The following is a 14,392-nucleotide window of genomic DNA, read 5'->3' as shown; positions in this document are numbered from 1 at the left end:
AGACGGATGGGCAATCAGAAAAAGTAATCCAGGTAAACAATTAAAACCAATTGAACTAATACAAATATTGAACTGAAATGATAATAATAACATGAAATATATATCAGGTCCTTGAAAATATGCTAAGGAGTTGTGTCATTGAGTTTGAGGGAAGTTGGGATAGATACCTCCCACTGGCAGAATTTGTATACAATAATAGCTACCAAGCTAGCATCCAAATGGCCCCGTATGAAGCATTGTATGGGAGGAAATGTAGAACCCCAGCGTGTTGGACTAAATTGGGAGAAGATAAACTTGTAGGGCTAGACCTGGTGAAACAAACTAAGGAGAAAGTAAAGTTAATTAAAGCTAATTTGAAGGTTGCCTCTGACAAACAGAAATCCTATGCCAACTTGAAAAGAAAAGAAAAGAAATAGAATATTCAGTTGGAGACAAAGTGTTCCTCAATGTGTCACCGTAGAAGAAAGTACTGAGGTTTGGAAGAAAAGGTAAGTTAAGCCCTAGGTTCATTGGCCCATTCTGAAATCATTGAACGTGTGGGTCCAGTGGCCTACAGGCTAGCTTTACCATTAGAGCTGGACAGGATCCACAATGTGTTCCACGTATCTATGCTAAGAAGATACCGCTCAGGTCCTTCACATGTCATCTCCATGGAAGAAATAGAAGTACAACTGGACTTGATATATGAAGAAGAACCCATACGGATCCTGGCTCGGGTAGTTAAAGAGTTGAGGAATAAGCAGATTCCACTGGCAAAAGTGCTTTCGAGTTACTTAGACCAGTTTCTTTATTTTTTTAATTTTTCTTTTCCTTTTCATCGAACCTAGCACTTCTAGAGCTACCAAACAAGCTAGAGAATAGTTTGTCCATCTGCTCTAGATCACTGACAACGATGTTGCTCCAATTGCCTAACTCGCCCTTTTCTTCACGACTTTAACTGCTTTAGGATACGCGACTTGGGTTTCACTAGAACCTATGACCACTCTACCGCTAACTTGGCTTTGATACCACTTTGGTACGAAAGGATCGAAAAATCAGACGATAAGAAGGTAAGGATGGGGAAACCTTTAATACCATGTCTTGTGTGCATACCTAGGAAAATTTATTGTTGTGTACTTTGATGACATTCTAGTGTACAGTAGGAACATGGGAGATCATCTGCACCATTTGAAATTGCTATTTGATGTGCTTAGAAAAGTGGAATTATATGCTAACTTGAAAAAGTGTACATTTTGCATGGATAGAGTTATCTTTTTGGGGTATGTTGTGAGTGGAAATGGTATTGAAGTAGATGAGGAAAAGATTAAGGCTATTCGAGATTGGCCTACACCTAGGACTGTGAGTGAGGTTAGGAGCTTTCACAGTTTGGCCAGTTTCTATAGGAGGTTTGTGAGAGACTTCAGTACCATAGGCACCCCTTAAAGAAGTAGTCAAGGAAAATGTGGGTTTTAAGTGGGGGATTGAGCAAGAGCATGCATTAAATTTGTTGAAAGAAAAGTTATGTTCTGCTCCTTTACTTGCATTGCCTGATTTTTCTAAAACATTTGAAGTTGAATGTAATGCCTCTGGAGTGAGTATAGGTGCTGTTTTGATGCAGGAAAGGAGACCTATTGCGTACTTCAGTGAGAAGTTGAGTGGTGCCTCTTTGAACTACTCCACTTATGACAAAGAAATGTATGCATTGGTGAGAGCATTGAAGACTTGGCAACACTACTTATGGCCGAAGGAATTTGTAATCCATAGTTACCATGAGTCACTCAAGTATTTGAAGGGCCAAAACAAGTTGAGCAAGCGCCATGTTACATCGAGTGAGTTCATTGGAAGCTTTCCGTATGTGATTCAATACAAACAAGGTAAATAGAATGTTGTTGCAGATGCCTTGCCTAGGAGGTACACACTTCTTTCCCTACTTGATGCCAAAATGTTAGGATTTAAGCTTGTGAAAGAACTATATGCAAATGATGTTGATTTTGCCGAATTGTATGCTAAATGTGAGAATATTGCATATGATGAATTCTATAGGCATGGTGGATTTTTGTTTAGGGATAAAAGGTTGTGTGTGCCTAAGTGTTCCATTAGAGACTTGTTAGCTAAAGAATCACATGGGGGAGGTTTAATGGGGCATTTTGGTGTGACAAAAACGTTAGACATTTTTGAAAGAGCATTTCTATTGGCCACACATGAGGAAGGATGTAGAAAAAGTGTGTACCAAATGTGTGGTGTGCATGCAAGCGAAATCCAAACTGAACCTGCATGGGTTATAAATGCCCTTGAGTGTGCCTAGTGAGCCTTGGGTAGATTTGTCCATTGATTTTGTGTTGGGGTTGCCTAGGACTAAAAGAGGGCATGATTGCATATTTTTGTGGTGGTTGACCGATTCTCCAAGATGGCTCATTTTATTCCTTGTCACAAAACTGATGATAGATCATACATTGCATGTTTATTTTTCAAAGTAGTAAGTTTGTATGGCATTCCAAGGACAATTGTTAGTGATGGGGATGTTAAATTTTTGAGTTATTTTTGGAAGGCACTTTGGGCCAAGTTGGGCACCATGTTGTGTTTCTCCACTACTTGCCATCCACAACCAGATGGTCAAACTGAAGTCGTCAGTAGGACCTTAGGAACTATGTTGAGGCCCATGATCAAACAAAATCTTAAGGCTTGGGAAGATTGCATACCATTTGTAGAATTTGCATATAATAGGTCATTGCATTCTTCTACTGGTTATTCTCCATTTGAATTGGTTTATGGTTTTAATCCTCTCACTCCACTTGATTTGCTTGAGGGATGACATGAATAGGATTTTGGAGGAGATGAGAAGGGATAGGGAGAGCAAGGGGTAGAGATGATGCTAGGGACAGAAGGCAAGAAGTGAGAAATATAGGGGAACTAAGAGTGGATAACCTTGAGGGTGAAGTGAATGTTGAGGAAGAGTTTGAGGAAGAGATAGAAGAAGAATTTGAGGTTGGCAACAACAACTATGGTGGTAGGGGTTATAGACCACCTAGGGCCAGGGGAGCTAGATTTGGGGAGTATAGATATGGTGATTATTGATATGGAGGCCCAGAAGAGGGGGTAGACACTAATGTGGGTAGTATTAAGATGAAAATTCCTCCCTTTCATGGGAAAGAGAATCCAAATGCTTACATGGAATGGGAAAGGCAAGTTGAGCTGAGCTAATTTTGAGTGTCATAACTATAGTGAAGAAAAGAAGGTAAAGCTTACAGCCGTAGATTTTAAGGAGTATGCTATACTGTGGTGGGACCAGTTGATGGTTAGGAGAAGAACTTTACGTCTTAGACCCATTGCTTCATGAGAAAGAAGCAATGAGGGAGAGATTTGTTCCCCAACGGTTGCAAAGGAGGGAAGAGTGTAGAGGAGCACTATAAGGCAATGGAGATAGCCTTAGCAAGGGCACAATTAGATGAATCTCCAGAGGCTACTATGGCACGTTTCCTAGCTGGTCTTAACATGGAGATTGCACATGTTGTTTAGTTGCACTCTTACACTAATTTGACTGAGTTGGTGCACATAGCCATTAAAGTAGAAAAACAATTGAAGATGAAGAGAGCTTTGAAGTATGGTAGTGGTGTCCATTTAGCTCCAAAGGCCCCTTGGAAACCAAATGTATATAAGACTTCTAAGGGTGAGAAAGAAATTCCTAAGTTTAGGAAAGAAGAGTGGAAGGGGAAAGAAAAGGTAGAAAGTAAAAATAAGTAGAAGGGGGGTGCTGCCACTACTAGGACTAAAGATGTGAAGTGTTTCAAGTGTTTGGGATATGGGCATTATGCTTCCCAATGTTCTAACAAGAGAGTCATGGTGATTAGGGAAGATGGGGATGTAGAGAGTGAGGAAGAAAATGAATCCGAACCTTTGATGTTAGTTGAGCGGAATGAAAATGAAGAGGATGTGCACGTTGAACAGCCATCCCATGGGTAAGACTTTGCATTGGTTACTATGAGGACCTTGAGTGCTCAACCTATTGTGGATAGTGATGAGTTACAAAGGGAAAACATCTTTCATACTAGGTGTGTGGTGAAGGAGAAATTGTGTAGCATGATTATAGATGGCGGTAGTTGTTGCAATGTGGCTAGTTCCTTACTTGTGGAGAAATTAGGATTGCTTACCCTTAAGCATCCTAAACCTTTTGGGTTACAACGGCTAAATGATTGCAACAAAGTGAAGGTAACTAAGCAAGTAGTGGTACCTTTCACTATAGGGAGCTACCATGATGAGGTCTTATGTGATGTAGTGCCCATGATAGCTACACATATCTTGCTAGGTAGGCCATGGCAGTATGATAGGTATGTGATTCATGATGGGAGGAAGAATCACTACAATTTGAAGAAAGATGGCCGCACACATGCCTTGGTGCCCTTGTCATCATCACAAGCACATGAGGACCAAATGAGAATATTGAGGGCTGTTGAGGAGAGAAAAGATAGTTGGAGAGAAAAATTAAGAGAGGCCGAGCATAAGAGTGAAGAAAGTAAAGAAAGTGAGTGTAATGGAAAAGGGAGAGGGCTCGGGATAAAAGAAGAGAAGAGAGAAAAAGATGAGCTTGTATGTTGGGGGAAGGGAGTTAAGAGGAGCTTTGAGGGGTGGGATGCCATTGTGCATTCTCATGTATAGGGAGAATTATTTAAATGTTTCTAACCTTGACCCCAACCTTCCTTGTTCTGTTGTGTCTCTTTTGTAGGAATACCAGGATGTGTTTCTGGATGAGATACCTTCGGATTTCCCACCTATTCGGGGTATTGAACACCAAATAGATTTCATTTCTAGTGCTCAAATTCCTAATAGATCGGCCTATAGGAGTAGTCCAGCTGAGACAGGTAGATGAGCTTTTGGCCAAGGGACATGTCCATGAGAGCATGAGTCCTTGTGCAGTTCCTGTTTTGCTCGTGCCGAAGAAGGATGGAACATATAGGATGTGTGTGGATTGTAGAGCTGTGAATAAAATCACTGTAAAGTATCGCCACCCTATTCCTAAATTGGATGATTTGTTGGATGAATTGCATGGTTCTTGCTTTCTTTAGTAAGATTGATTTGAAGAGCGGTTACCATCAAATTAGAATTAGAGTTGGTGATGAATGGAAAACTGCCTTCAAAATAAAACATGGCTTATATGAGTGGCTAGTGATGCCTTTTGGTCTCTCTAATGCCCCTAGTACTTTCATGAGGCTTATGAATCATGTTTTGAGACCTTTTATTGGACAGTTTGTTGTTGTCTACTTTGATGATATTCTTGTCTATAGCAAAAACATTGATGATCATTTGCATCATTTGAAACTTTTGTTTGATGTGTTGAGAAAAGAAAAATCATATGCAAATGTGAGAAAGTGTTCTTTTTGCTTAGAAAGAATTGTGTTTTTGGGATTTGTTGTGAGTAGCAAAGGTGTTGAAGTAGATGATGAAAAGGTTAAGGCAATTAGAGATTGGCCAACACCTAAAAATGCATCTGAAGTTAGGAGCTTTCATGGATTAGCAAGTTTTTATAGGAGATTTGTACCTAACTTGAGTACATTGGCTGCTCCATTAAATGAACTTGTAAAGAATGTGACATTTGTTTGGGGTAAAGAATATGAACATGCATTTGCCATGCTTAAAAAGAAATTGTTTTCTGTACCTTTATTAATTTTGCCTAATTTTGACAAGACATTTGAGATTGAATGTGATGCATCAGGTGTAGGGATTGGAGCTGTTCTCATACAAGAGAAACGTCCAATTGCTTACTTTAGTGAAAAGTTGCATGGTGCCACATTGAATTATTCTACATATGACAAAGAATTGTATGCATTAGTTAGGGCATTAGAGACATGGCAACATTATCTATGGCCTAAGGAATTTGTCATACATTCTGATCATGAGTCTTTGAAGTATATCAAAAGCCAACATAAGTTGAGTAGGAGACATGCTAAATGGGTAGAATTTATAGAGTCTTTTCCTTATGTTGTGAAATATAAGCAAGGTAAAGAGAATGTGGTTGCTGATGCACTCTCCCGCAGGTATAATCTTCTTACTACTCTTGATTCTAAATTATTGAGATTTGAGTATGTTAAAGAATTATATGAGCATGATGATGACTTTGCTGCCATATTCCATGCATTTGAGAAATTTGCATTCCAAAAGTGCTTTAGGCATGATGGATATTTATTTAAAGAAAATAGATTGTGTGTGCCTAAAAGTTCTTTGAGGGAATTGCTTGTAAATGAGAGTCATAGTGGAGGCCTTATGTGGCATTTTTGTGCTGCCAAAACACTAGATGTCCTTAGGGAGCATTTCTTTTGGCCCCAAATGAGAAAAGATGTTGAGAGACTATGTGCTAGATGTGAGACTTGCTAGAGAGCAAAGTCTAAGGTGATGCCTCATGGGCTATACACACCTTTACCCATGCCTAAGCATCCTTGAGTTGATTTGTCCGTGGACTTTGTCTTGGGATTGCCTTGGTCACAAAGGGGTCATGATTCAATTTTTGTTGTTGTGGATAGGTTTTCAAAAATGGCTCATTTTATCCCATGTCACAAAAATGATGATGCTACATATGTTGCTAATCTATTCTTTAAGGAGGTTGTTAGGTTACATGGTATACCTAGAACCATTGTAAGTGATAGGGATGTCAAGTTCTTGTGTCATTTTTGGAAGGTTCTTTGGGGAAAATTGGGAACTAAGCAACTTTTCTCTACTACTTGCCATCCCCAAACTGATGGCCAAACAGAAGTAGCGAATTCCTTAGTCACACTTTTGAGAGCCTTAGTGAAACAAAATTTAAAGTCTTGGGAGGAATGCATTCCATACATAGAATTTGCATATAATAGGGTTGTGCATTCATCGAGTGGATACTCTCCTTTTGAGCTTGTTTATAGTTTTAATCCGCTTACTCCCTTGGATTTGTTACCATTGCCTATTGATCATGTTGCTTCATTGGATGGTGAGAAAAAGGATGAAATGGTTAAAAAGATGCATGAACAAGCTAGGTTGCATCTAGAAAAGAAAAATGAGCAATATGCATCTCATGCTAATAAGGGACAAAAGCCTATGATTTTTGAACCCGGTGACTTGATATGGATCCATTTGAGAAAGGAAAGGTTTCCTAACCAAAGGAAATCTATGTTGCATCCTAGAAGTGATGGCCCTTTTCAAGTGCTTAAAAGAATTAACAATAATGCTTATAAGATAGAATTGCTTAGTGATTATGGTGTTAGTAATACTTTTAATGTAACTGATCTTACTCCTTTCCTTGGTGCAGAAACAAATTCGAGGACGAATTCTTTTCAAGTGGAAGAGGATGATGAGGATTATCATGGAGCACCACCACCCTTCAAAGGGGCAATCACTAGGGTGAGAGCTAAGCAACTTCAAAGCATGCTCATGGACCATAAAAGAATTTTTGGCTTAGGAGAGGAGCTGCATAAGCAAGGCCTAGCTTGCTTGCTCGAAGAATCTTAGTGGATCACCATGTGCCAAGTTGGAGCTTCCATTGCCATGTCACCAGCCACGTTAGATTCCATTGCCACGTCACCAGCCACTTTGGACATGCCTCATGCCACCTTGGAGTCTACTCTACTTGACAGCCACCTAGGTGTTTGTAGGGTTCACACCACGTGGAGGGAGCTCATTGGTTCATTAGAATTAAAAAGAGCTACTTTTTGACCAAGTGGGCCCCAATATTCTGCCGCAAAGAGGGACTAATTGCTGCCACCTTCTGCCCTTTTGCAATTAATGCAGCTGCCATCTTTTGTAACACACTTACTATTCTTGTTAGGATTGCCAACATGGCACAATTATTTGTAATTTTTGTCTTAACAATTTTAGCTTGTGTTTCTGTAACCCTAGGTTTATAAGGAAGAGAATACCATCTTCTTCCTTCAGTTTTTATTTCTGCTGTACGTGAGGCCCCTTAGAGAGAGTTTGAGTTTTCTTTCTTGCTAGTTTCTAGAAGAACTAGAACTTAGGCAACTTGATCACTTGCCTATTTTACTTGGTGATCAATGTAATCTCCCACAAGTTGGGTTATTGTGTTGACACTTGATCTGTTCCTCTTTGAAATATATATTATGGCGCTTCTTTTTCCATAGATATTGCATCTTATTTTGTTCAAAGAAAACTTGTTTTGGTGTTGATGATTCTTGGGTTCCATTTGAGGTCTGCATTGATGAGGAACCGGTTGCACCAATTCCACATCAAGGGTGATGAGCACTCCTAGGATGCCAAGAAACACAACATCTAAATAATGGAACCAAGATCTTTAATCATCCAAACAAGGCAGAATTTTAGATTGAAAACCCAAGTGTCAATACACAAATAGTAACAAGCTAAAGCATATTGATCATCAAAATAAGACTAGCAAGGGGTTCATGCTGCTAGAATCCAAGTTCTTTCAAGAAATATGGAAGAAACATAGAACTAACTCAAGCTCCAGCAATGGAGTTCTCTCCCTAATGCTCACACTTAAACTAGAAAAAATGAAGGCTGCCCATACAATCTGAATATCTTGGGTTATATATAGCATCTCTAAAACCCTAAAAGTGTGCCAAAACCCTAAAAGTGTGCCAACATGGCTAAAAAGACAAAAATAAAAGGCTCCTCAATCAGATGGGGCGTTTCCATAGGGGGGGGGGGACCATTTTGGACCACTTGCTTTATGGCAGCCCTTTATGTAGTGGGGACCATAAGTTGGCAGCAACACTTTAGGTGGTAGCAGCCTTTTTTTAATGTAGTGGGGACCAACAAAAGGTATCAGCACATGGCAAATCCAAATAAGCATAAGAAGCTCCTCCAATCCACTTGGCCAATGGTCTTGTGCCAAGTCATGCTGATGTGGCGAAGTCACGCTGATGTAGCGCCACTTGTCAAGTCTCCCATGCCAACTTGTGTGGGAATGATCCATTTAGATTCCAACAATATGCAAGAAAGTCCAACATGGCAATTTTGATCCCCCTTGTGCTCACAATGCTCCAACACCAATGCTTGCAGCTCTCTAGCTCTGGCTCTGGTGATGGGTCCTCTAAATAATGGCATAGGCACTGGTGCTTCTTCATCATCCCCTCCTCGTTTGAAAGAATTCGTCCTCGAATTTGGTCCTGCATCAATGCAAGGGGAAAGATCAGTAATGTTAAAAGAATTGCTAACACCATACTCACCAGGTAAATCAATCTTGTATGCATTGTTGTTGATTCTTTCTAGCACTTTGAATGGACCATCACACCTTGGCTGTAATTTCGACTTTCTTAGGTTTGGAAACCGCTCTTTCCTTAAATGCACCCAAACAAAGTCACCTGGTTCAAACACAAGAGGCTTTCGGCCTTTATTAGCATGAGTAGCATATTGTGCATTTTTCTTTTCAATTTGTAACCTAGCTTGCTCATGCAATTTCCTAACCAAATCTGCTTTCTTTTTACCATCAAGACTATTAATATGATCAACAGGTAAAGGCAACAAGTCTAATGGTGTCAATGGATTAAAACCATACACAATCTGAAATGGTGAAAATCCGGTAGAAGAATGCACTACTCTGTTATAAGCAAACTCAACAAAAGAAATGCAATCTTCCCAAGATTTCAAATTTTGTTTAACCATCACACGCAATAAAGTAGTTAAGCTTCTATTCACTACTTCTGTTTGTCCATCAGTCTAGGGATGACAAGTAGTTGAGAACAACAGTTTAGTACCTAACTTACCCCACAACACCCTCCAAAAGTGACTTAGGAACTTAACATCTCTATCACTTACTATAGTCCTAGGTATACCATGTAACCTGACTATCTCCTTAAAGAACAAATTGGCTATGTATGTGGCATCATCTGTTTTGTGACACGGTATGAAGTGTGCCATCTTAGAAAATCTATCAACAACCACAAATATAGAATCATGACCTCTCCTAGACCTAGGCAAACCCAAAATAAAATCCATAGAAATATCAGTCCAAGGTTCCTTAGGAACAGGCAAGGGTGTGTAAAGACCATTTGGCATTACTCTAGACTTTGCTTTCTTACATTCAACACACCTAGAACACATTCGATCAACATCTTTCCTCATATGTGGCCAAAAGAAGTGTTCTTGCAATATGTTTAAAGTCTTAACAACACCAAAATGTCCCATCAAACCACCACTATGTGACTCCAAAACAAGCAAGTATCGATAGAGCATTTAGGCACACACAATTTATTCTCCTTAAACAAGTATCCATCATGCCTATAAAATTTCTGAAATGCACTTTTCTCACAAGCAGCATATACATTACAAAAATCTGCATCATCAACATACAATTCTTTCATGAACTCAAAACCAAGCAATTTAGCATCAAGTGTAGACAAAAGTGCATGTCTCCTAGAAAGTGCATCAGCTACAACATTCTCTTTTCCTTGCTTGTATTTAATCACATATGGAAATGACTCCAAAAATTCAATCCACTTAGCATGCCTTCTACTCAACTTATTTTGACTCTTAATATGCTTCAATGATTCATGATCTGAATGTATGACAAACTCTTTAGGCCACAAATAATGTTGCCAAGTTTCCAAGGCCCTAACTAATGCATACATCTCCTTATCATAAGTAGAGTAATTCAAGGCAGCTCCATGCAATTTCTCACTAAAATATGCTATTGGTCGTTTCTCTTGCATGAGAACCGCACCAATTCCTACACCACTTGCGTCACATTCAATCTCAAAAGTCTTATCAAAATCTGGCAAACTCAACAAGGGTGCAGAACACAATCTATCTTTAAGTTCAGAAAATGCATGTTCATGTTTCTTTTTCCACTCAAATGCAACATTCTTTTTCACCAATTCATTCAAAGGAGCAGCAATTGTACTAAAATTAGGCACAAATCGCCTATAGAAACTAGCCAATCCATGGAAACTCCTAACCTCAGACACATTCTTAGGAATTGGCCAATCTCTAATGGCTTTGATTTTCTCTTCATCAACCTGTACACCTTTACTACTTACAACAAAACCAAGAAAAACAACCTTATCCAAGCAAAATGAACACTTTTTCGCATTCGCATACAATTTCTCAACACATCAAAAACAAGTCTCAAGTGATGCAAATGCTCGTCTATGTTACTGCTGTAAATCAAAATGTCATCAAAATACACAACAACAAAATTTCCAATGAAATTCCTCAACACATGATTCATCAAACGCATAAAAGTGCTAGGAGCATTTGTGAGCCCAAATGGCATCACCATCCATTCATACAACCCATATTTAGTTTTGAAAGCAGTTTTCCACTCATCACCAATTTTCATTCTTATTTGGTGGTAACCACTTTTCAAATCTATCTTAGAAAACACACTTGCACCATGCAACTCATCAAGCATATCATCAAGGCGAGGGATTGGGTGTCTATACTTTACAGTGATTTTATTGATGGCTCTGCAATCCACACACATGCGATAACTCCCATCCTTCTTAGGCACTAGCAACACAGGTACAGCACATGGGCTCATGCTCTCCCTAACATAGCCCTTCTCCATAAGCTCCTCCACTTGCCTTTGTAACTCCTTTGTTTCTTTAGGATTTGTTCTGTATGCTGGTCTATTCGGTATTTGTGCTCCAGGTACTAAGTCAATCTGGTGCTCAATCCCTCTGATAGGTGGCACTCCTGGTGGCAACTCATCTTCATATTCCTGTATAAGAGACAAAGCATCACTAGGCAAATGTGAATCAAGGTCAGTAACACATAAATTAACCTCCTTGTACATAAGTACACAAAGAGGTCTTCCTGAATGTAAAGCCTCTCTAACTTCTCTTTCCTTCACATACAAACTCATTCTTTTCTCTCCACTCTCCTTTTGCCCCGAGCTTTCCTTTTTCTCATTTGTTCTCATTTTCTTTTCTTTTGTTTCTCTTTTCTCATTCTTTTCACTCTCATCCAGCTCGGCCTCTCTAAGTTTTTCTCTCCAAGTTTCTTTCTTTTCTTCAATGGATCTAAGAATCCTCATTTGATCTTCATGCACTTGACCTGGTGTCATAGGAAGCAATGAGTATGTTCGACCTTCCTTAGTGACCGTGTACCTGTTCTTCCTACCATCATGCACAACACTTCTATCATACTGCCATGGACGGCCCAACAAAAGATGCGTAGCAACCATAGGTACAACATCACAAAGTACCTCATCATTATACTTGCCAATGGTGAATGGCACAACCACCTGTTTTGTAACCCTCAACTTCCCACAATCATTCAACCATTGCAAGCCATATGGTTTTGGATGTGTGGTAGTAGGCAAACCCAACTTGTCCACCAAGAGTGAACTAGCCACATTACAACAGCTCCCACCATCTACAATCACACTACACAACTTGTCATTCACCAAGCACCTAGTATGGAAGATGTTCTCCCTTTGCATTTCATCACCACACTCCATACTCACTTGTGCACTAAGTGTGCGCATGGTGACAAGGATATTGCCATCCATAGGTGGCTGATCTCCCTCATCGTAGCAATCATCCTCATGCTCATCAACATTATGAGATTCTTCCTCTCTTTCCTCTTCACTTTCTAACTCTCCATTTTCCCTAACAACCATCACTCTTTTATTTGGACATTGTGAGGCATAATGTCCATTTCCCAAGCACTTAAAACACTTCAATTCTCTAGTCCTAGTAGGAACTCCCTTGTTCTTCTCCTCTACTTTCTCCTTTCCTTTCCATTCTTCTTTCTTGAATTTGGGAACTTCTTTCTCCACCCATGAAGGAGCAGACCAATTCGACTTCCAATTACTCCTAGGAGCTGAATGGTTGGCTGGTGCATATCTAGCCACATTCTTCCTTTTTAGTTGCTTCTCCACTTTAAGTGCCATTTGTAGCATATCCTCCACCTCCACACAAGGTTGCAGCTCCACAATATTAGCAATTTCAGGATTTAACCCATTCAAAAAGCGAACCATTGTAGCTTCCCAATCCTCCTCAACATCAGCTCTAATCAAAGCTATCTCCATGGCCTTGTAGTATTCTTCGACACTTTTAGTACCTTGAGTGAGTTTTTGTAACCTTTGAAGCAGCTCTCTGTGGTAGTAAGGTGGCACAAACCTGTTTCTTAAGATTCCCTTCATTTCATCCCATGTCTCCACGGTTCGTTGCCCATTTCTCCTCCTCCTACCCAACAACTGATCCCACCATACAATTGCATACTCTTTGAATTCTACAGCTGCTAACTTCACTTTCTTCTCTTCAGAATAATGGTGGCACTCAAAAATCAACTCCACCTGTCTCTCCCACTCCAAATAAACATCTGGATTATCCTTCCCATGAAAAGGTGGAATTTGCATTTTTATACTAGCTAAATTCCCATCAACTCTCTCCTCATTTCCATCTCTATCCCAATGATCACCGAGCCTAAAATTTCTGCCACCCCTTCTTCCCCTAGGCCCTCTACCCCTAGGTGGTCTATACCCTCTTCCACCATAATGGTAGTTGCCATAGTCATAAGCTTCATCATACTCATCATCATTCCATTCAGCTTCTTCATACCCTTCATTCCTATGTTCTGCCCGAAATCTACCTTCATTTCTATTCGGATTTCCCACATTTGCTCCCCCATCATTCCTCCTATTTCTATCTTCTCTGTCCCTTCTCATCTCTTCCATAAACCTGGTCATCTCATTTCTCATTCCCCTCAATACATCCAATTCATCTCTAAAGTCATTCATTTGCAAATTCATCCTTTCAAAGCTTTGTGCTACGGATTCTTTAAAAATTCGATCATCAGGAAACTCCCTTTTTCCATCATTACCTCCACTACTACCACTTGTCTCTTGGAATTGAGACATGATTTGGCTGCAAGAAAACAAAGTTAGTAGAAATGGCTCACCCTCTCAAGTGTTTTCGCACAAATTTCAGGCTCTTACCCTCTTTTGGCACTCACACACTCTTGCCTTTTACCACTCAACAGTTTGCTTCCCTTGTTCCTTTGGGAACTAAAATTCACAAACAAGCACAAATACTTGCTAATTTTATAAAAAAAAAATCAACCAACGAAACTGGAAGAAACGAAATAGCAATAACCAGAAAGTGTGACACTAGAGCCAAAGAAATGGAAGACACCAAAAGTAGAAGCAAATGTGAACTAAATGGTATGATTTTTGAAAACTGTATGAGAGACAACCCAATAGAATGATATCAAGCTCAAACTTCCAATTTCATAGCCAACTTTGCACAAATACCAGCAGTTCACACAATTAACCAAAAATATGCAACAATTTTGGTTCACCACACAAACGAATATATTTTGATCTGAAATTTGGTAGACATAGGCATCCCAATACTGACTAACTACTGGTAAAATTTCAGGAGTTTCTGGATGAGTTTACTAGGTGAACGAAATTTGACTAAGTCTGCCGCAAAATTTTGGTTCGGTAGGCAAACAATGTCACAAAACCCTG

General features: G+C 39.6%; 2 protein-coding genes across 2 annotated transcripts; one reads left to right on the top strand and one right to left on the bottom strand.

The window, feature by feature from the left end:
• Window positions 1-3,393: 3,393 nt before the first annotated feature.
• Window positions 3,394-7,449, top strand: LOC110659821 (uncharacterized). The gene is made up of 8 exons (XM_058138994.1): window positions 3,394-3,451; window positions 3,536-3,699; window positions 3,811-3,935; window positions 4,029-4,563; window positions 4,700-4,754; window positions 4,804-4,933; window positions 5,040-6,131; window positions 6,492-7,449. Exons 1-8 carry the CDS (start codon window positions 3,394-3,396, stop codon window positions 7,447-7,449), a joined length of 3,117 nt encoding a protein of 1,038 aa, XP_057994977.1.
• A 3,622-nt stretch (window positions 7,450-11,071) lies between these two features.
• LOC131175278 (uncharacterized) lies at window positions 11,072-13,780 on the bottom strand (the record flags this gene model as incomplete). Its single annotated transcript, XM_058138993.1, has 3 exons — window positions 12,714-13,780; window positions 11,966-12,527; window positions 11,072-11,635 (listed from the first exon to the last, which is right to left on the bottom strand). Coding segments are annotated over exons 1-3 (2,193 nt in total), but the record flags the coding sequence as incomplete, so codon positions are not given.
• Between the last annotated feature and the right edge of the window lie 612 nt (window positions 13,781-14,392).

Source organism: Hevea brasiliensis, chromosome 17 (assembly GCF_030052815.1).
Source record: "Hevea brasiliensis isolate MT/VB/25A 57/8 chromosome 17, ASM3005281v1, whole genome shotgun sequence".
Lineage (NCBI taxonomy): Eukaryota > Viridiplantae > Streptophyta > Magnoliopsida > Malpighiales > Euphorbiaceae > Hevea > Hevea brasiliensis.
This window is presented reverse-complemented; position numbering and strand designations above follow the sequence as displayed.

Coding starts and splice junctions, on each gene's coding strand:
- LOC110659821 (XM_058138994.1), top strand. CDS start 3,394: ATGGAGATAGCCTTAGCAAGGGCACAATTAGATGAATCTCCAGAGGCT. Junction 3,936..4,028: donor GTTGAACAGCCATCCCATGG/GTAAGACTTTGC, acceptor CTTTCATACTAG/GTGTGTGGTGAAGGAGAAAT. Junction 4,934..5,039: donor AAGGATGGAACATATAGGAT/GTGTGTGGATTG, acceptor TGCTTTCTTTAG/TAAGATTGATTTGAAGAGCG.